The 20,901-nt window shown below is 41.6% G+C and overlaps 3 protein-coding genes across 7 annotated transcripts; 1 reads left to right on the top strand and 2 right to left on the bottom strand.

Annotated features, from left to right (window-relative positions):
• Positions 1-39: 39 nt before the first annotated feature.
• Positions 40-6,405, bottom strand: fkbp4 (FKBP prolyl isomerase 4). Of its 2 annotated transcripts, none has more exons than XM_058075997.1 (11): positions 6,271-6,405; positions 5,655-5,781; positions 5,115-5,259; positions 4,863-5,005; positions 3,630-3,750; positions 3,275-3,431; positions 3,020-3,194; positions 2,754-2,939; positions 1,839-1,982; positions 1,184-1,279; positions 40-1,088 (listed from the first exon to the last, which is right to left on the bottom strand). In XM_058075997.1, the coding sequence occupies exons 1-11, from the start codon at positions 6,348-6,350 to the stop codon at positions 990-992; spliced, it is 1,473 nt and encodes a 490-aa protein (XP_057931980.1). In that variant the 5' UTR covers positions 6,351-6,405; the 3' UTR covers positions 40-989. The 2 variants fall into 2 exon arrangements, with proteins under 2 accessions (XP_057931980.1, XP_057931981.1); XM_058075998.1 differs by lacking the exon at positions 6,271-6,405 and adding an exon at positions 5,899-6,203.
• On the top strand, positions 5,887-15,349 carry ddx11 (DEAD/H (Asp-Glu-Ala-Asp/His) box helicase 11). 3 transcript variants are annotated; one of them, XM_058075995.1, is made up of 28 exons: positions 5,887-6,425; positions 6,738-6,876; positions 7,016-7,231; positions 7,310-7,396; positions 7,496-7,632; positions 7,713-7,770; positions 7,855-7,962; positions 9,002-9,089; positions 9,234-9,436; positions 9,512-9,586; positions 9,697-9,774; positions 9,875-9,921; positions 10,025-10,104; positions 10,226-10,267; positions 10,372-10,439; positions 10,536-10,574; positions 10,664-10,802; positions 11,336-11,470; positions 11,546-11,658; positions 11,731-11,803; positions 13,073-13,176; positions 13,250-13,399; positions 13,568-13,636; positions 13,717-13,817; positions 13,901-13,985; positions 14,060-14,135; positions 14,225-14,379; positions 14,462-15,349. In XM_058075995.1, exons 2-28 carry the CDS (start codon positions 6,748-6,750, stop codon positions 14,501-14,503), a joined length of 2,697 nt encoding a protein of 898 aa, XP_057931978.1. In that variant the 5' UTR covers positions 5,887-6,425; positions 6,738-6,747; the 3' UTR covers positions 14,504-15,349. The 3 variants fall into 3 exon arrangements, with proteins under 3 accessions (XP_057931978.1, XP_057931979.1, XP_057931977.1); XM_058075996.1 differs by having other exon boundaries at positions 6,708-6,876; XM_058075994.1 differs by having other exon boundaries at positions 6,415-6,876.
• Positions 15,021-20,901, bottom strand: wash1 (WAS protein family homolog 1). 2 transcript variants are annotated; one of them, XM_058076000.1, is made up of 11 exons: positions 20,785-20,901; positions 20,163-20,303; positions 19,979-20,090; positions 19,706-19,852; positions 19,471-19,607; positions 19,259-19,394; positions 17,938-18,133; positions 17,294-17,455; positions 17,056-17,214; positions 15,452-15,520; positions 15,021-15,371 (listed from the first exon to the last, which is right to left on the bottom strand). In XM_058076000.1, exons 1-11 carry the CDS (start codon positions 20,790-20,792, stop codon positions 15,229-15,231), a joined length of 1,410 nt encoding a protein of 469 aa, XP_057931983.1. In that variant the 5' UTR covers positions 20,793-20,901; the 3' UTR covers positions 15,021-15,228. The 2 variants fall into 2 exon arrangements, with proteins under 2 accessions (XP_057931983.1, XP_057931982.1); XM_058075999.1 differs by having other exon boundaries at positions 15,022-15,371; positions 15,452-15,523.

Here is a 20,901-nt window from a genome sequence, read left to right as displayed (position 1 = left end):
TACAAGGCTATACGTCAAAATATTCCACACAGACATGCATTGCAGGTTGTAGCTATTGTTTATTTTATCCTTTTGCCTGCCTTGTACCACACCCTTCCAACACACAAAAACATAGACCCCTTAAAACTAGTTTCCACTGAAACTGAAGGAGACTTGTAACTTCCTTTTAACATGCTGAAACGGCACAACTTCTTACAAGACAGAAAATTAAGACTGTAGATTACATGACGAAGGAGCTATTGTGTCCTCTATAGCTGCTTTAATGCATGTTGAGATATTCCAGTTCATTATTTTCTATATTGTATTCAACACTTTGAGAAACAATTCAGAACTCACAAGCACAACACTTGGGAAAAAGTATTTGGGTGCACTGTCAATATTTCCAAAGCACCTGTGGATAATCCCAAACCTAAAAAGGGCTTTAAGCAGAATAATTTCATCTTCGCTGTGAGAGAACTGAGTCTAACTAACAAAGCATACGTGTCAACACCTCCTGCTGCTACATACGTACTTTAGGAGCATTCACACCACATCCACCACAACTCCAGGAATTGATCAGTAGGCCCAAAAGCGATGGCTTGCGCGGATGGATGAATGGTAAACTTAGTAAAGAGGAAGGGTAGAGAACAACGATAGTGCAATGTGAATAGCCCTTAAAAGTCAAGGCTTTCCAATTCTCTACAAACACTTGTACACGAAAAGCTGTGAAACACAAGCACAGTTCTAAGCTGTGGGTTGAAAATTTCAGAAAGGGAGACGGTAGCACGCTAATGTTCTATTTAAACCACATCACACCTGCTGGCTTCGCCATCACGACGACGACAACGACGACAAGATGCCTGAACAAAGAAAGTCAGCAAAGTCAGTGCTCTTGTTGACACTCAATCTCACACACACACACACAGTCTTAAACACAAATAGCTGAAGTAACAAAAGTCTGAAGAACAGAGGAACCATTGTTAATACAGTCGGAGCTATGCGAGAAGCCTTTAGGATTTTGCGTCGTTCTCTGCTGCCTTTTCGCCGCTTTCGATCTCCATTTCTTCATTGTCACCACCGCCATTGTCCTTGCTCTTATCAGCCGCTTTCTACAGAGGAGAGGAGACACAAACATAATCAAGCAATCTCTGTCACCCACTGTGGATGCATTTACCATGTGTGTGTTTTCAGGAGCATCAGTTACCTTTGAATCCCTCTCTGCAAACTTCTGGAACATGTTGGCGTAAGTGCGCTTGTCCTTCTCGTGCTGCTCCCTGATTTGTCTCTGACACAGAAGCACCTAATGGAGCGCAATATAAGAAAGTTTTAGTTCCTACTCCTTGAGGTGCAATTGCACATTCCCATTCCGCTTTTACTGACAATTCTTAGATTGACAATACCAGAGCATTCATTTAACAGTATTTCATTGTAGCAGTGACTTAGAAATGCACTGAAAGACACAGAGCTGCTTATACATTTAATTAGTATTTAAAACCCAAAAAATTATTCTGTTTTTTTAAATAAATACTTTTCATTATATAAAACAATAAATTGTTTAAAATCAATTATGTAAAAAAAAAATTGGTCGATATATATATATATATATATATATATATAGATATATATATATATGTGTGTTATATATATGTGTTATATATATGTGTGGGGGAGGAGTGCAGGAGTGCGACGGTGCCTCGACCCAGGAGCATAATCACTCAACTGAAAGCAGCAAATGCATGTAGAGTAGGAAAATTGCATACATGTTGGCAGGTACAAAATATATCCAAGTGCACCCTCCCACCCATTCCCTTTGGACAGCCCTGATTTAAGTAAAGTATATCATTTTATCTAATCCATACCTGGCTCTTGGCAGCTTTGTTGGCAGGATAGAGTTGAACAACACGATGGAAGTCATCTCTGGCCTTGTCAAATTCCTTCATGCCAAACAGTGCCTCTCCTCTCCGGAACAATGCCTTCTCATTGGACTCATCCAACTCCAGGGCCTACAATCACCACAGGCTTCGTTAAAGGGTACCTATTATGCTTTTTCCACTTTTCTGACCTACAAATGTAGTTAGAATGTTGTATTGTTGTGTTAAACGATGCCAAAGTTTCAGATAATGAGGTTTGCACATTCGGAAGTGAGACCTGAAAGCTCGGTTTCAGATTTTCTTTGTAACACTGGACCAATGTGACATCACAATGAGCCAGACTTCCTTATATGGGTGTGTCCGGGTACAAGCTGTTAGCTGTGCAAGCTAAGTGGGACCAATCACAGTGGAGCTGGTGTGCCCAGGGGTGGGCTGTGAGTGGAATAAATTAAAGGACAGTTTTGTAAATACAAGGCAATAGAGCTGGAATAGGTGCAGAAGATATGGAAAACTTTCTGTGCAGGTTATTGTGTGTAGCTGCTCGATCGGAGTCCACAACTCAATACAAAAAGGGGTGAAAAATGAGCATGGGTCTCCTTTAAACAATCACTGCATCATTGTCTTCTCTGTGCAGGTGGTCCTCGTGTCATGTCATGTCATGTTTATGATGCACTCCCATAAATACATCGTCACTTTTGTTATTTTCAGTTAACTTTAACTGAACTGAACTTTAACACCATTTTCCCCCCAATTTATTATTCCCAATAATCTTATTATGACATTTGTTTGGCTTCTAACTTAATTATTAGGTATACATTGTGATTTACACTAAAATTGTACTTACAAAAGGAGTTACATGTATGAACAAAACCTCCTATAGTTCAAAGGTGTCAAGTGGCTTGCCTTGTCACAGTTCTCCAGAGCTTGATTGGGCTCTTTGAGTTTCAGGTAGCACATGGACAGGTTCAGATGAGCAGCCAACCGCAGCGCTTTAGCCTTCTTCCCATCCTCTTCGGACAAAGCAGTCTCGTTTTCAAGCCATGACACAATCCTTTTGTACTGCACGGATGCCTGCTTGAACTTTCCCTCCTGAAGCAAAATAAAAGCAATACCTCACAAAATGAATCCAATGTTAATTGAAGCAATGTACTGTATTTGCACAAGCATACCTTAAAATACTGTGTGCCTTTCTCTTTAACAAGGCTGCTTTGCTCCAACTTCTCGGACAAATTCATCTCCCAGGATTCTTTTGCCTTTTCAAAGGCCGTTAGCTTGATCTTGTACTGCAACATTGCTCCACCAGGAATGTTATATTTGGTATTTCCAACATTCCCAAAGCCATACCTGCAAGAAATAAATAACATTAAATAACGTGACCTAACCCGTTGCAAGTGATTTTTAAATGTCCAACACATTGACCCTACTTGGGTTTGATGTGAAATATGGCTTCTTCTCCCTGCTCCATGGCCATGATGGCTTTCTCCACTCCATTCGGCAATCCCAGACTTTCTCCATCCCCAATCTCAAACTTGAGTTCTCTTTCATCAAACACACGGCCCTCGCAGAGTCCCTCCAGGGTCACTGAGAGGAGAACCAAATACATTTTTTTTCCAAAATGCTGCATATTTTCGGCTATATCATTTAGTACATTTACCAATGTCATTCTAGCCAATAAATGTCCCTCATCAATAATGTGTCAGTGACAATTACCAAAAGAATCTCTACCTGCTAAATGCTGCAATTAGGAGATTGTTACAAGTGGAATATACCATTTGTTACCTTCAACAGAGGATCCTTCATTCGGCTTGGAGTATCCCTGCCCTTTGGTGATAATACGACGGATGATTCCTCCGTCCTCACCTTCAGTTAAGTCTTCACCTTTGAATTCAAAAAGCTCCACCTGCAGGTTCAGATGATGGATTAGTCGATTAATTGATCTTTAAGAACATAATCAAATTAGGTTGTTTATACCCTGTTGAACTTGGGCCGACTCCCCCAACCTCTCCTGGCCTGTGCTCACACTGTTCATTCACACCACAGCTTACTTCTATACTGTTGTATTACTGCAATTCTTCTGACTTTTTTGATTATTTCCAGTCTTATTTGGAGTCATGATAACCATTTTGTACAAGGATGCTACTGTCATTAATTACTTGCAAGAGGGCCGACGGCATGAATTAAATGGCACTTTCTAATCTGCTGTATTACTATAATTTCTATGACTTTGTGGAATATATCCAGTTTTATTTATTAGAGTTGTTCTGATTACAGCCGATCCCCGTTATTCGTGAGGGTAATGTTCGGGACCTACCAGCAAAAGATGAAATTCCACAAGTAATACACCTATGAAATGTTGTCTTTTTGACACAACACTCACTCCTAACGCTCCTGCTGCCTTGACAGTGATGTACTCATCTTACTTTGGATGGACATTTGCATTAAAAATGACTCTTTGAATAATATATGCGGTCTCACGTCAATTGCTACTGTTCACCAGTGAAAGACGCTATCACTCCGAGCACACAAATCAGAAATACAGTCCATTACAAGCACAGTACACTACTTGGCTGCAACCAGTAGAGGTGCTACTGCACCAGTCCTACCTAACTTGCTAGATAGATGGCATTAGTATGTGGTACAATGCAAATAATCAAATAAATGATCTGATTTCCTCTACAGTGATTGAAATGAATAATCACAAATGTTGAAATAATGACAGTGGGTGTAGTTGAATATGATAATATGTAGTGGGCGGTGTAGTCATTATTGGTTTCAATTTATGGTGACTGCTGATTGAGATAAGGGAGAGGAGATTAAATAGATCCTGGACCTTAGCAGTCTAGTTCCACAGAACAAAACAAATCTCCATGGTAACTCATGCCAGAACATATCCCACCTTCCACTGTCCTACTTTTGCGAAAAATTGATAAGTTGAGCCAGGATAGCCATGATATCCTGGCTTATCTGAGTTTTGTGCAACGTGCCTCAGAACTCCAGGCAAGTCAGGCTTACCTCAAAAACAAGCGTAGCATTTGGGGGTATTTTGGGTGGGCTGCCCGCACAGCCATATGCATACTCTGGTTTGCAGATGAGTTGGCAGAGCTCGCCTTCTTTCATAGTAGCCACACCAATGTCCCATGCCTTTATGACTTGACCTACACACAAAGACAGACATAGGAGGATAGTAGGATTGAATTGAAAATAAAACAACTCGTTGCTCCCACACAGAGTGAATGTTGACGTCTCTTTGAGATAGGAACCAACCTTTGCCCAACTCGAAGGAGAACCTCGATTGTTGCTCTCTGCTGGAGTCAAAAACCGTACCATCCAGGAGGGTTCCCACATAGTGCACAGACACCTTGTCTCCTGTCATTGGCAGCTCGGTGCCTGTACCTTCCCTTTTGACCAACTGAAAACAACAGTTAGATTTCACTATTAGTCAAAAAATAAAATATAAAAGCTGCAGTCTAGTGCCTCGCACTGCAGTGTTAATCTGGCTGTGGTGTTTATCTATGGATGTTGATATATAATCTGGCATGTGAACAACTGGTATTTATTAACATCTTACTATCTTACGGCGCTTATGGAAAGTTATGAAACAGTGAGAATGACGAATTAACCACACTGTTCTCATCCACGTGATTAGTAAATAAACACAGAAACCGCCATTATTTATTTGCTAGTCGCTTAGCTAGCGAGCTAACCAACAACGGCTAGTGTTAGCATACGAATCTAGTGCAAAAAAGCAAAACACCCTGGCTAACACACCAGTTAGAAGGTTTAAATTAAGCATTTAAAATGAACCTTCAAAACGCCTCCATCTTTCTTTGACGTGATGTCTTCTCCCTCCATTTGGATGGTGTGTTGTCCTTCGCTTGTTTGCTCCTCGGCAGTCATTGTAAATAAGGAGAAAGGCGTCTCTTGCTCTGACCTGCAACCACAAATTAGCGAGTACCGAAACTGACTACCAGTCACAAACCACCAACGCAATGACTGCAACTGCACTAACGCCAGACAAAACGCTTAATAATAATTACGGTTAATTTACCCAAGTGTGCGAAAGCTACAATGCAACGTGATAAAGGAGCGCTGATGGTGTCTGTGAAGCGTTTAATTTATGCCGACTGCAAGCATATACGAAGTCCACGTCGTTGTGCACTATATCGAAAACTGTCAAGCGCTCAAAAAAGCAAAGCAGAGAACTTTCCAGACATTCTGCAATGAATCACGGGAAATACTCGGAGCGTTAAATAAAACCGCTATCATCTCCAGAAAGCTCGACACAAATACATATTACTGACGAGTAAATGCATCTATTAAGAACATAATTCGTCAATATTTGCATATGTAACTGTATTATACTGATCTGTATCCCAAACAAATACAATATTTTCATCAACATGACATATAAACTATAAACCTCCAAGAGTTCCGCCCGAGAATGCTGTTCAGTACGTTACAACACGCGCTCCTCCCCTGAGCTGCCTTACTATTGGTCATATTCTGTGCCCATTTCTCCCCGTTGGCGCGGTTGTTAAAAAGCCGGGAGTGAAAAAAATAATAACCCCAAGACTGGTAATACTTTTGTCTGTCTTATCTGTTGCGTTTAAGGGTTATGGGGATTATTGTGATCCGATTATGACAAACGGTGTAGCGAAGATACGTCTGGCAGCAAGTTGAATTGTTGTGATAGTAATAGTGCTAGTAGTAACAGTGCTAGCTACATCTGACAGTGATGCTTAATGGCACTTCCCATTTGAGGGAATCCATCAAATCAATCCAAAACTATGTGTTCTGGTCAACATGTATTTGAATAATGCATATGTTTATTAGTATTAGTATTGTTATGTTTGACAGAGGACATGAGCGTCTCCTACAATTCCTCAGATTGATCATCATGGAAAATGGCAGACACCACTTTCCATTTCCCTACCAGCCTTACACCATCCAGGAGGACTTCATGCGCTCCTTGTACAGTGCACTCGACCAAGGCAAAGTTGGCATCTTTGAGAGCCCTACTGGGACGGTAGGCTAGTATAGTCTTGTGTGGCATAAGTGTGGCCTAAGCCCCCAGTTATTTCATTTTTACAACTTTTATTTAGACCATTTGGAAATGCAGAACAATACAATGATGCTTTAATTACAGCATGTATCCTCTGATGCAGGGCAAATCTCTGAGTCTGATATGCGGAGCACTGAGCTGGCTTACAGACTTTGAGGCCAACAAGAGGCGAGAGGCTGCTGCTCTGCTTCAGGAGGGTGAGACTGCACTTTCTTCACCTAAAGAAGAGGCCTCCTCTCAGAACTCATCTGCAGAACCTGACTGGATCACCAGCTTTGTCCAAAAAAAGGCTGAACGGGATTTGGTGTCAAAGCTGAAGGTAAACATGTCCACATATGGATGGGAAAACCTCCCTCTCTTGTAGGATGCTAACAAATGTGTCTCTATTATGTGTTAGGAGGATGAATTGAAAAGGAAGAAGAGAGAGGAGCGGTTAGAAGTGATTAGAAACAATGTTCAACTGAAGTATGCAGTGAAAAGAAAGGTAAGTTGCAGCCTGTTCTTAAAATTGTTGTTGGTTTGCTGTTTTAACAATGAATTGAATGTGTAAGAATAAAGTGTTGTTCTTATGTGTGCACTGCAGAGTGGTGACGAAGATGAAGCATTCAAGTTGCTGCAGCTCAGTAAAGAGGCTGAAGCTGATGCACCAGCAAGTGAAGATGACGAGGATCTTATCATGGTGGAGTATGAAAGCGATGATGAATCCAAGTTAAAGAGTAGGTGAGAGCAGTCGTCACGCTTGGAACAATCCAAGTTTGTCATGTAATTGTGCAGTAACGACAGAGTGCTTGCATCCTTAGATTTTGTGGAACTGAAGAAGAGGAAGAGGATGAACTGGTCGAAGAGCATGTCACAAAGGTGATGCATAAAATACTTTGATTGGAAAGGTTGAAGCATGTTTCCGTGTCCTGTGATATGAATCAAAATGTTACACTTTTGCAGATTTACTACTGCAGTCGCACCCACTCACAGCTCACCCAGTTTGTTCACGAGGTCCAGAAGAGTCCCTTTAGCAAGGACATCAGTCTGGTCACGCTGGGCTCACGGCAGGTAAACGCATACACCCAAAACCGATATTAAATTGTTTAAATAGTATTGGTATTAAATTGGACCCTGCAACTGACTGGCGACCAGTCCAGGGTGTACCCCGCCTTCTAGCCAAAGTCAGCTGGGGTAGGCTCCAGCACCTGCAACCCTAATAAGGATAAGCGGTGTAGAAGATGGATGGATGGTATTAAATTAGGCTGTCAAATTATTAAATTTTGTAATTGAATAATTAAGTTTATAATTTAATTAATCATGATTAATCACCATTTGCAACTTTGTCTGAAATATACATTCATTCATTCATTTTCTACCACTTATCCTCACAAGGATCGCGGGGGTTCTGGAGCCTATCCCAGCTGTCTTCGGGCGAGAGGCAGGGTACATTCTGGACTGGTCGCCAGCCAATCACAAGGCACATATAGACAAATAACCATTCACACTCACATTCATACCTATGGACAATTTGGAGTCGCCAGTTAACCTAGCATGTTTTTGGAATGTGTGAGGAAACCGGTGTATCCGGAGAAAACCCACACATGCACGGGGAGAACATGCAAACTCCACACAGAGATGGCCGAGGGTGGAAATGAACTCGGGTCTCCTAGCTGTGAGGTCTGCACGCTAACCACTCATCCGCTGTGCAGCCTTGAAATATACACATTTTCACACTTTTATTAACAGAAAGATAAATGGCAGTGCACATTTTTCTGAACGAGAAATGTTGTCACGTGACACCCCTACTAATAATAACTAATCATTTGTATAATACATAATTCTTTCATAACAAGAATCTTTGCAATGCAAAAGTGCCATGGATTTGCATTCAAGCTTTACATCAAACTTTTGCATGGATCTGGAGGTAATCATTTTATTATTTTTTCTTTACTTAAGTTACCACTCTGTTTCATTAGTTACGAGCACACAAACACACCTTGAGACGATTTCTAAGATGTTAGGATTTACTCCATGACTTTGTGAAGACATTGGCGATGTAGTGGTTCATGTAGCTGACTTTCTTTCAACAAAATCTCTCTCTTTGCAGAATCTCTGTGTCAATGAGGAGGTGCGACGCCTCGGCAGCCTTCAGCGTATTAATGACCGCTGCATGGAGATGCAGAAAAACAAACACGGTGAGAGCCATCTTCAGCCTTGATCCAGACACGCTATAAAATACTTATTTAAGCAACATAAGAGGTGCAAAGATTTTAAACGACTCTCGATATGATATTCCACACAACCGTGAGTATTATTGTATGTATTTGATCATATTGCAGAGAAGCTGCATCACGATGAAGAAGCAAAGAGGAAGCGAGGCCCAGCCAAGAGCGTCTGTCCCTACAACAGGGCTTCGGCGCTGCAGCAGATGAGGGATGAAGTTCTTGGCACCGTCCATGATATCGAACAACTCTTGAAGCTTGGCAGGGAAAGTCGTTCGTGTCCTTACTACGCCTCACGGCTTTCTGTTTCACCGGCACAGGTTTGTACTTGTCTCACTTAATGTTTTCTTTTTGTTTTAGTACTTTGACGGCTCGTATTGTTTGCATTGGTACAGTTGGTGGTGTTGCCCTATCAGATGGTGCTGCATGAAGCCACAAGACGGGCAGCAGGGATTCAGCTGAATGGACAGGTAGGACTTGATGTTTGCTTCTATATGACGCAAAAGTAGAAAACGGCGGTGAAGTTGCTGATGAGCAGACGGCTATCTTAATGTCGATAGTGGAATGTTTGTGTGAACAGGTGTTGATCATAGATGAAGCCCACAACCTTAGCGACACACTCTCCTGCATACACAGTGCAGAGCTCAGCGGCGCACAGGTAAACAGCTTGCATATCTAATACACTAGCTTGTTATTTTTTGGCTTATGTACTGTACAATACGTGGCCTGTGGTGATATACTCACATTGTTGTGTCCAGCTTTGCCGCACACACTCTCAGCTCAGCCAGTATGCTGAACGCTTCAAGTGAGTATTAAACTGTATTCATTCTCTAATACTATATTTTTCGAGTGAGTACTCTTATTTGCAGACTTTGTGATTCCTAATATTTTAATATGTGCTTTTTCAGGAGCCGCCTGAAGGCCAAGAATGTGATGTACATTAAACAGGTCTTGTTTGTTATTGAGGGGCTCGTGCAAGTTCTGGGAGGTGAGCAAGTTTGGCCTGAAAGCATTTTTTGACTTTACAACCAAGACGTTAAAACTGTCACAACAACCTTTATCGTCTGTTATGAGGGCGTCCAGTGTTCATGCATATATTGTCCCCACAGGGAAGGTTGGTCAGAATCCACAAAGCCAAACCTCACAAGAAGGTCAGGCAACACACACACACACACACACACACACACACACATACACACATACACACACATCTGGCTGAAACTCTTCATACACAATTGTTTATTTTTTGTTTTAGCAACAGAGATGCTGACCATTAACAACTTCCTCTTCAAAGCCCACATTGACAACATCAACTTATTTAAGGTGGTTGTCTGTATTTAAGCACAAATAATATACACAGTAATTAGAAGAATTGTTAGTTTTATATTGATGAAATGAACTTTCTCCTTCCCTCGCTAGTTGCACAAGTACTTTGAGAAGAGTATGATCAGCAGAAAAGTACGTCTGGAGCACGTTGACATTTTGAGTTGAGTTGCAGTTAAATTAAAAACCCAAACCGTGTTTTCCTCTCTCTCTCTGTTTTTCAGCTGGGTGGTTTTGTGGAGAAATATGCAGGTTCAGGCATGAGTGTGCACGCTCCGATTAGGTCCAACAAAGAGAACCGCCGCATAGAGGGGTTGAATCGCTACCTGCAGTCACTGCAGAGCAACCAGAGCATGGCACCAGGTCAGAAGTCACGTGCTTGTCAAATTCCATCATGAAAATCATTAGTAGGAGTGTATGTGTACTGTACAGACTTTTCTAATATTTTAGTTGCTTTCAGTGCAGGATGTAGTTAATCACAATAAAATGTATTTCAGGGCTGCATGTTGGCCACACAGTCACGAGATCGGGAAGATCTGGGTTCGAATCTCTGAAATGTGTGGAGTTTGCATGTTCTTCCTGTGCGTGCATGGGTTTTCTCCGGGTACTCCGGTTTCCTCCCACATTCCAAAAACATGAATTGTCCATAGGTATGAATGTGTGAGTGTGAATGATTGTTTGTCCACATGAGATTGGCTGACGACCCGTCCAAGGTGAAGTCAGCTGGGTTAGGCTCCAGCATAACCCCCACGACAGAAAATGTGTTGATAGAAAATGCTTACATTAGACGGCAGGTATCGTTTGAATAATTAGTTGCCATAGAAACTCTAGCCCTATACACTTAGCACATGCAAAAAAATGAGCTTTAATGAGCATAACCAAGCTCTTGTCTGTAGTTCCTCCCAACGACCAACAGGGGTCGGTAGAGGTTGACACTGTGCAGGCTGCTTCACCCATGATGCAAGTGGAGGGCTTCTTTATGGCCCTTACCAACAGCAACAGTGATGGTCGGGTGGTAATACACAAACAAGGTACTTCTTTAAAGACACACCACAAATATTAGTGAAGAAAGATTTGAAAATGTACATAAACATGTAATTGTGTAGGTACGTTGTCCGAGAGCAGCATCAAATTCCTCCTGTTGAACCCGGCCGTCCCCTTTGCACAGGTGTTGAAAGAGTGCAGGGCCGTTATCATCGCTGGAGGAACTATGCAGCCTGTGAGTTCCTCTTAAAACACAAAAAAATTAGAATGTTCTAAAATGTTTGGTGCTCACATCTGCTCTGTGTAGGTATCAGACTTCAAACAAGAGCTGCTCTTCTCTGCCGGAGTGGAAGCAGAGCGCATTACAGAGTTTTCCTGTGGTAAGTGGCCCATTTCCCATCATGTTTGGGACGGTGTAGAGGGATTCTCCATCGCCCTCACATCCTTTTAAGACCTGTGAGGGCCACATCCCTCAATACTGAGCAGTTATTCCAGACTTTAAGGGTTCTTACTAATAAATAATATACAGGGTACACAGTTAAATGTATAACTTGAATGTTTCAGATCATCAAACAAATGTAAATATTAGTCAGTGAGCATACAACTGAACACAAAATGCAGTTTTTATGTGAAACGTTTTATTATTAAGAGAGATGGCTCTGTGTGAAAAGGTGATTGCCTCCCCTGTTGAAATATATCTGATTTTAATTGAGATCTATCAGTCTGAAAAAGGCTATAAAGCCATTTTTACAGCTTCGGGACTCTAGCAAACCACAGTGAGAGCCATTATTCACAAATGGCGAAATGAGCGGAAACAGCTGTGAATTTTCCCAAGAGTGACCTGGAAACCAAAATGACCCCAAGAGCACAGCGACTTCTCATCCAAGAGGTCCACAAAACACCCCACAACAACATCCGAAGAACCGCAGGTCTCACTTGCCTCAGTTAAGGTCACTCCACCATAAGAAACATCACTTGGCAAAAAGTTCCAAGACGAAAACCACAGCTGAACAAAAAGAACATTGTCTCAATTTTTGCCAGAAAACATCTTGATGATCCCCAAGAACTTTGGGAAAATACTCTGTGGACTGATGAGTCAAAAGCTGAACTTTTCGGAAGGTGTGTGTAACATTACATCTGGCGTAAAGGTAACTCCACATTTCAGAAAAAAGAATATCATATGAGCAGTATCTTTCCAGCAGTAAAATATGGTGGGGGTAGTGTGATGGCTACCTCTGAATGGCAGAAGAATCCTATTGAGATGTTGTGCTATGACATTAAAATGCGGTTCATACTGGAAAACCCTCCGTGACTGAATTACAACAATCCTGCAAAGGTATTGCAAATCCTTGATTGCGGTTGTTGCTGCTCAGGGTGGCCTAACCAGTTATTAGGTTTAGGGGGGCAATCACTTTTTCCACAGGGCCATGTAGGTCTGGATTTGTTTCACCCATTATAAAATGTTTCTTTTAAAAACTGCATTTTGTGTTCATTTGTGTTATCATTGACTAATATTGAAGAGTGACAATCGTGCACAAAAAGTATAAATCAGGAAGTGGGGCACTTCACACAATACTGTGATGTAAATAGTGCTCTTTAAAGACTCCATATGTAGATCATTTGTATTTACTGTATGTTTGCCTCCACAGGTCATGTAATTCCACCTGAGAACCTCCTTCCCATCGTCCTATGCAGTGGTCCATCCGGTCAGGAGCTAGATTTCACTTTCCAGAACAGAGACTCTCCTCACATGGTAGCACTGACACATAATAACGCAGTACAGGTTATCTGTATTATTACACAAATGACAGTGTATTGTTTGACAGATGGATGAGACGGGTCGCATCCTCTCCAACATCTGTAACGTGGTACCAGGTGGAGTCGTGTGCTTCTTCCCCTCATATGAGTACTCCAGGCGCATCGTGTCCCACTGGCAGTCCAGCGGTGTTCTGACTCGCCTGGCCAACAAGAAGAAGGTACTATATATGAGTCTTTGAAGAAGATACAGTTTGTAACTGTACAATAAGGCAAATGAGGACACCTGACAGAGGTGTCATGAAGAGAGAACAGGAAAATGTTCTAAATGTTTGCTTAAAATTGGTCATAAAGCTCCCCTTTTAAAGCAAGCAACCTGATTTCCTCAGATCTTCCAGGAGCCAAAGAAGGCCAACCAGGTGGAGCAGGTACTGGGCGAGTTCTCCCGTTGTATTGAGGTAACACCAACACCCCTGATGACTGTCGTGATTGTCACCTAAGCTGTCTTCTCAATGATTGACATCTCTCTTTTCCTCAGAGGTGTTCTCTGCAAGATGGTGGCTTAACAGGAGCGTTGCTTTTCTCTGTGGTTGGAGGAAAGATGAGCGAGGGCATCAATTTCTCTGATGACCTGGGCAGGTTTGTGTGTGTGTTTGTGTGCAGGTTCTAGCGCCACTGTTTGTGATGTAAGTGACACACTGTCATGTGTACATGTCACACAGATGCGTGGTGATGGTGGGAATGCCTTACCCTAACATCAAATCTCCCGAACTGCAGGAAAAAATGTCTTACTTGGACAAACACCTGGTAAGATGTCACACTGGTTTACCTTTTTCTATTTGTGTGTACTTAATGACCGTGTGCAACATTTTTTGTTGCAGCCACACAGCGGAGGGAGGAGCCCTGGCCAAGCATTAATTGAAAACCTCTGCATGAAGGCTGTCAATCAATCAATAGGTATTATAGATTACTGTTCATTTACTGTTATTACTGGGAGGATCTAATAGTCATTAAGGTTCAAGTGTATTTACTTTCCCGGCCAAAAGGTAGAGCAATCCGTCACCGGGGCGACTACTCTTCCATACTGCTCTGCGACAGGCGATACTCTCGTCCCTCCACCCTCTCTAAACTACCAGCGTGGATCAGAAACCGCACCAGCACGCACCAAAGCTTCGGCCCCGCCTTCGCCGCCATACGCAAGGTGAGGAGCAGGAACACAGAAGAAGGTTTAATCAGTGTTTGTTTAGACCATGAAAACCTCATGGATTGTTCTCCTCTTGCAGTTCTTTGTGGAGAAAAAGCTGCAGAACAAGCTTCAACTGTGACATGACCGAGCATTGTAGAACCCTAAAAGTGCTGACAGATTAATGCAGGAGGAGCTCAGAAATAAGGCTCTTGACTACATTTGACAATGTGTTCCACTTAACAGCTCTCAGGGGATGTTGTATTGTTTTCACTGCACTGCACTTTTTATTGTTCAATATTGTTTTGTTCTGCTTTTGCATGAGAGCATCCAAGTTCAGGGAAGGAAATTGGAAATAATGTGGCCAAATGAAGAGTACATGAAAGTATTGGGCAGCTGGTTACTACACGGGTAGAAGAAAGAAAGAAGAAAATAGTTGTTCCCCTACTTGAGGCCATTACTTCCACGTGAGGCCAGGCTCAAACTAGACAAATGTGGCCCAGTACTTTTGTGCACACAATGTCTCTGACAAGCTAGATTAAGTCCGTAACATGGTTTGAACATTTTTTAAATACCGCATGTTGAAGTAAATTATTGAAGGAGCTACAATGCAGAAATGAAGCACAACTTTCATTTGCAACATTAAATATTGAACATGTTATGTAATGCAAACATTGGTTTATTGAAGAGGAATGTGTGAGTAAAATGCTTCCATGATTCACAAGCATTTGTAACTTAAGACAGCCATAAACGTTGCACTTATTTTTACAAATGTTATGTAATACTTCTAGTTTAGTACATTCACTAGTTATCAAGGACTATCAAATGCTTTTTTTGTCAGTGCATTAAATGATTAAATCCGCAATGTCACACCTCCCAGTCTTCATCGTCTGCTGTTGTATGTGGGGAGGGAAGTGGTGGGATGACGTCTGACATTCTTGCAAAGGCGCCACCGGCTCCGGTGGGAGCATCATTTGACTCTCCACCTGATGGAACCTTGCCAGAAATACCTAAAAGAGGATACGTTCTTAATGGGACATACTTTTCCCAAATATCCATGCGGCATCTTTGTATGTTTCATTCTCATTACCTTTCCTGCGCATGGCAAGCTTGTTGAAGAGATCAGACATGAAGTCGCCACCACTTGATGTCGCTCCGACTGCTATGAAACAATAAATAATATGCTAGTTTGGAACCGGAGAAAACTCTTTATTAGGTACAGCTGCATAATGAAATCTAATCCAATCCAAGTGCTTTATTTTAACTCTCCCTGCCATGGAACTACGAGTTAAACAATGTTCATCACTGATTGCATTAATATTGTATTAACAGTAGGGGTGTCACAAGATTAAAACATGAGATTTCTCATTAAGAAAAAACAGTTTTGCAATAATACACGCCATGTGTATGCACGTCTGTTTTAATTGTCTCTCGCCTCCAAACAAGCAGTAAGAGGATTCAGTAAAAAAAAAAGGCGTCGTAGAAATTTGGAAGGGAAAATTATGATTGCAAAGCTAAACGCCATAGCAAGGAATTGTTGGCCCCAAAAAGTCATAACTTTAGAGGTTTACTTGGTCTCAAAGAAGTTGACAATATCGTTTAGCGTCAATGTGTGAGAGTATTTATTTCAAAACATACCTGCATTGTTTTGTGACAGTGAAATAAGTTTTTTCTCCAGTCATATTTTTTTTTTCATTGTACTTTTCTTAAAATTAATGTTAAAATCTTATCTTGTGGACCCAATGTTGTGTATTATCTCATCTTGTGACAGCCCTAATAACTCCGTCAGTCTACACCAGGGCAGCTATGTCTATAAATGTAGTTCCAGCACCACTGTGTGACTAAGGAGTCAATGAATAATGGTTTCGATTCATTGTTGAAGCAGGCCTGTACAAATTTGGAATTGAATGGAGAATGACTTCCAAACCACCGACTTCTAAATTCCTATTCAATTATTGAATCATGGTTGCAAACAGGAAGCAGAATTTGAGAAGCAAAGTTGAAATTCAGAAATAGAAATTGCTTGAAATGCAAACCAATTCATGATGCATAATGAAGGTGTATGTAACAATGAAGCTTTACAGTATACATTTAAAACATGAATTTGATAAAAATATTACTGTATGGACTTTACATGCACAGCAATTTATTATAGTAGGTAGCCAAGTATAGTAATTGTAGTAAACGCTCACAAAGGTGTTGATTGAATATCCTGATGGTCCAAACTTGATTTTTCATTACTACTTTTCATTATTAACAGTGGTCAACTTCTTTTTGTGCTTGTATACCAATTGAGTATGTTAACATAAAGACAATAAGCCTTTGTCAGATGTATTGTTTTAAAATTTTTTATAAACAATATTTAACTTATTTTTAGACTTGCTTGGCAATTAACAACGTCAGAGAACGACGTAGTGCCTTAAAATTTTAAATTGGTTATTGTATTGTTCTTACGCTTTAATATTAACGGTGGTTAACTTATTTTTACACTAGTATGACAATTAAGTATGATGTCAAATATCAATGTGGACCCTCACATCCTATGATTTTTCAGTAGGTGGCCCTCAACGGGGAAAAAAGAACACCTAGATTTAATTTCTTTTTACACTTTTACACAATTCAGTAGGGGTTTCGCAAGATTTTGTGAGATTAAAACATAACATGATTTGTCATTCAGAAAGAACATTTACACACCTTGCTCCTGCTCCTTCTGTTTCTTCTTCTCCATCTTGCGTTCTTTTACGTTTCGTAACTTGGCTTTGCCAATGCCTCCGGCGTTGCGGATGGACTCCAGGAGGCTGGCCCTGCCGTCTGACGGCTCAACCACCTCGCTGGGGGCACCGGACACTGGGCCTAAAAGTCAAAGTCGGGATGATGAAGTCACTTATATGTTCACCGCATTTCTAGTATACTTTATTTTACGCTTTCAAACCTGAGTTAGGAACTCTGGAGCCGTCTGTGGATGTTTCTGAAGGAGGAGGAGGGGGAGGAGGAGGTGGTGGTGGAGGAGGCACTCCGGCTGTAGTAGCTTGGGCAGGTTCAAGGGGAGGTGGTGGCGGTGGAGGAGGAGGAGGTGGAGCATTAGGTTGGAACCCTGAAATAAACAGGACAAGTCAGTCAACATTTAGATATAAAATACACATACAAGTATAGTATATGTCTAAAGCTACGACTTCTACTTTTTTCTCGTGTTTTTTTTGTGATGCCACATCGGAAAGGTGCCAGTGAAACAAAGTGGAGAAGTGTGATAATGACAAGAGCACCAGAAATTAAACTTAAAGTCACTTTATAACTTAGAAAGCAATTGATGAGACATATTTTCCTAATGATGATGCAACATCAGGAGGAAAATGGGGGTTCAGTATCTTGCCTAAGGATACTTGGACATGATTATAGGAGGACAGAGGATCGAACCCACAGCCTTCAGGTTGGGAGACGACCACTCTACCACCTGAACCCTGCTCCTCACTTTCTATTGTTGGTAATTTTATGTAAAAAAAAGTGAAATCAAGGCTTGAAAATAGTAGATAATGCAAGTATAAAATAAACACACAGATGGACAAATGTAACAACTACCTTCTGTGTTGCTTTCCACTGAGAAGGACGGCAGCTCAGGCATGATGTGTATTGGTCCGGATGGGGCAAAACCAGGACCCAGGTCGGCACTGTAAGACAGGTCATCTGCAATGCCAGGGAGGTCTGGCAGGTACGAAGGGACGTCAATTTCGGGCACCTGACCCAGGTCTGGTACATAGAAATAGTTTTCTGCCGTCTGTGGACAGTGGTGACAAATGAGACAGATCGTCAATATTGACTTTTAATGTATCTTAACTACAAAAAAGTGCCATAACCATAATTTCCGGTGTGCAACATGAATAGTTTCAAAACCACTCAAGACATCTTCTTCAGCATCACCACTGAACTGCCGCATAATTCCTTTGTCACACACTTTGCTAGTCTCTCTCCCCTTTGTTGTCACTCTTGTTGTCACTTTCGTCTGAAGGCAAATCAGCCATTAAGCTTGATCTACACTCTTCATACGCAGTAGTCCAGCCTTTGAGGTGCTAGTGGACTGAGTGAGTGATCTGAGCAACGCAAACGAAAGCTGTAGTAGTTCTAAACTTCATCAAACGCACCTAAAATGTGTCAGATATTGGTGCATGACACCTCCAAAAAGTGGCATTAGCTTCCACTTCACTCGTCTACATCACTACTTCCTGAAGCCGCACTCTAACATCATAGGAAATGTAATAATGTAATGAGGGTCGCGGGGGTGCTGGAGCCTATCCCAGCTGTCTTCGCCAGCCAATCACAGGGCACATATAGACAAACAACCATTCACACTCACATTCATACCTATGGACAATTTGGAGTCGCCAATTAACCTAGCATGTTTTTGGAATGTGGGAGGAAACCGGAGTACCCGTAGAAAACCCACGCATGCACAGGGAGAACATGCAAACTCCACACAGAGATGGCTGAGGGTGGAATTGAACCCTGGTCTCCTAGCTGTGAGGTCTGTGCGCTAACCACAAGATCGCCGTGCCGCCCAGGAAATGTAATATTTAGCTATAAATTGATAGACTGCTTATACGCCGGAAATTACAGTATCTGGACAAAAGTGTTGGGGTACACTTCTGAATCAGTTCAAGCAATCAGCACTTAAGGTCTCATTTTAGAAACATATTTTGGACAATTGTTGGCATCCATAAAAGCATGCTTGGATGACTTTGGTGTGGAGGACTTTGAAGGATTCTCTGACCTAAATCAACTTTGTCAAACATCACTGACTTCACAAATAATTATCTCGCTGAATAGACAAAAAAAATCACATCTGTGTAAGCAAATGGGCAGGTGTCCCAGTACTTTTGTCCATATGGTGTTTGGAGAACGTTACCAGTCTCTCCAGCTGTTCTCTCTTTGTGATGGACAAAGGAGCATCAAAAGGCTTCTCCGCTTTTTCAGTTTCTATCGTCGTGTGTGTCTTTGTCACAGCTCCCGCCAGAGGATCGAGGAATACATACTTCTTATATCTTCAACACACACAAAAAAGAATGTTTAACATTATCTTTTGTCATTGTGCTCATGTGTTTGTGCACATGGACTCACAGGTTCTCTGTGGTATTAAAAAGCAACAGGGAGCTGACGGAGGACACGTTGCGAGGCAGACTGCCCAGCCCTTCCTCTGTTTCATCCTCAGACTTCTTCTTATTGCCTACGCACACCGGGAAGTAGACCAACTTCTCCTGCACGGGAGGCAAAAATAAAGGGTACAATGTGACGACCTGTCAAGTGTCTCTAAGTGCTCATTATCAAGCTAATTCCATTGAAAAAAAATCCTCACCTGTAAGGTTTTCTCGTCAAAGGGTCGAAGTTTGTTCTGTATCCTCTGTCGAGGACGGGCTTGTAGCGAAGGGTCACCCGCTCCGGTGAAGATAGACGAGTAGTCTTGGAGTCTGTCTGGGGCTGGGTACTTGGCACTGGAGAACACCTAAAAGCACAACCCAGAAAATATAAGCCTTGCCATTTAAAACCTTAATGATATCTTAATTATTTATGCTTTTTACACTCAGATGTCAAACATAAATCAGCATTTTACGCTACGTTGTTGTCTTACTTTGGTGGCCTTTTTACTGCCTTTGATCCTGTCAACACGCGCCTGAACAAGACGGATACGGTCAGTGACACTCCGCATATGCTGCCGGTTTTTCTCTACACTCTCTGACACCCTGAAAGCAACACACAAATTGCTTTTAATTTAAGCATTTTGCATTAATTTAAGCATCTTTTGTTAAGCTTACCGCCTAAAAATATCTGTAGAGATGGTCTCCAGGTAGAATAAGGCATCTGCTATCTGATGAACAGCCTCCTCTCTCCTCAGGTCTGGCTGGATGAGAGGCACTGAGTAAACCTGACCCTCCAGGCAGTGCTTCTGGGTCATCCTGCAAAGAAGCAACCACATTTAAAATCATTTAGGTAATTTATTTCCATGTAGAGTTCCATGTTTTCATTACTAAACATAGGAATCATTCCATTGACCATTTTAGAGCTTGTTATGGTCAGCACACATTATATCAATATTAGGAGAGAAAGCATGAGCAAAGTTTTAAACTAGCTAAAATATTCAAACTGCTTCACTCTCATGTGAGTCACATGACTGCTGCTAACACATGACCCACTGTTGTGTATTTCAGTGTGTAAATTAACAAATGCCAATCCTGTAAATGTTTGTTTGCTGCTAACTAATAGCAGATACAGATAAGAGAGACAATATTAATGTGGTAATGTAAGCAGCTTGATTTACGACAGAAAAAGTTAGCAGTTTAAGCTAATAAACACAAACGCCGTACGCCGTTTGGGTGCACAGTTTCACGTCGAATGTCATTAATTGAACATTGAACCTTTTAAAAACAAATTCCTCACCTGACCATTGATGTTGTGCACAGGACGTGAATAGCAGACAGGAGAAGCTAGCTTACAGTGCTAGCATAACACCGGCCAAGTACTTCCGCTTCAATGGGTCATGTGACTTACCATTCT

Source organism: Doryrhamphus excisus, chromosome 6 (assembly GCF_030265055.1).
Source record: "Doryrhamphus excisus isolate RoL2022-K1 chromosome 6, RoL_Dexc_1.0, whole genome shotgun sequence".
NCBI lineage: Eukaryota > Metazoa > Chordata > Actinopteri > Syngnathiformes > Syngnathidae > Doryrhamphus > Doryrhamphus excisus.
Note: the sequence above shows the minus strand (reverse complement) of the source record. Positions and strands in the feature narration are given on the sequence as shown.

Coding starts and splice junctions, on each gene's coding strand:
- ddx11 (XM_058075994.1), top strand. CDS start 6,667: ATGCATATGTTTATTAGTATTAGTATTGTTATGTTTGACAGAGGACAT. Junction 10,440..10,535: donor ACAACATCAACTTATTTAAG/GTGGTTGTCTGT, acceptor TTCCCTCGCTAG/TTGCACAAGTACTTTGAGAA. Junction 11,659..11,730: donor CTGGAGGAACTATGCAGCCT/GTGAGTTCCTCT, acceptor TGCTCTGTGTAG/GTATCAGACTTCAAACAAGA.
- fkbp4 (XM_058075997.1), bottom strand. CDS start 6,350: ATGACCAATAGTAAGGCAGCTCAGGGGAGGAGCGCGTGTTGTAACGTA. Junction 3,751..4,862: donor ATGCTACGCTTGTTTTTGAG/GTAAGCCTGACT, acceptor CTGAACCTGCAG/GTGGAGCTTTTTGAATTCAA. Junction 1,280..1,838: donor ACAAAGCTGCCAAGAGCCAG/GTATGGATTAGA, acceptor GCGCTCCATTAG/GTGCTTCTGTGTCAGAGACA.
- wash1 (XM_058075999.1), bottom strand. Junction 19,853..19,978: donor GCAGTAAAAAGGCCACCAAA/GTAAGACAACAA, acceptor TTGTGCTTTTAG/GTGTTCTCCAGTGCCAAGTA. Junction 15,524..17,055: donor ACAGAAGGAGCAGGAGCAAG/GTGTGTAAATGT, acceptor ATTGTTTCATAG/CAGTCGGAGCGACATCAAGT.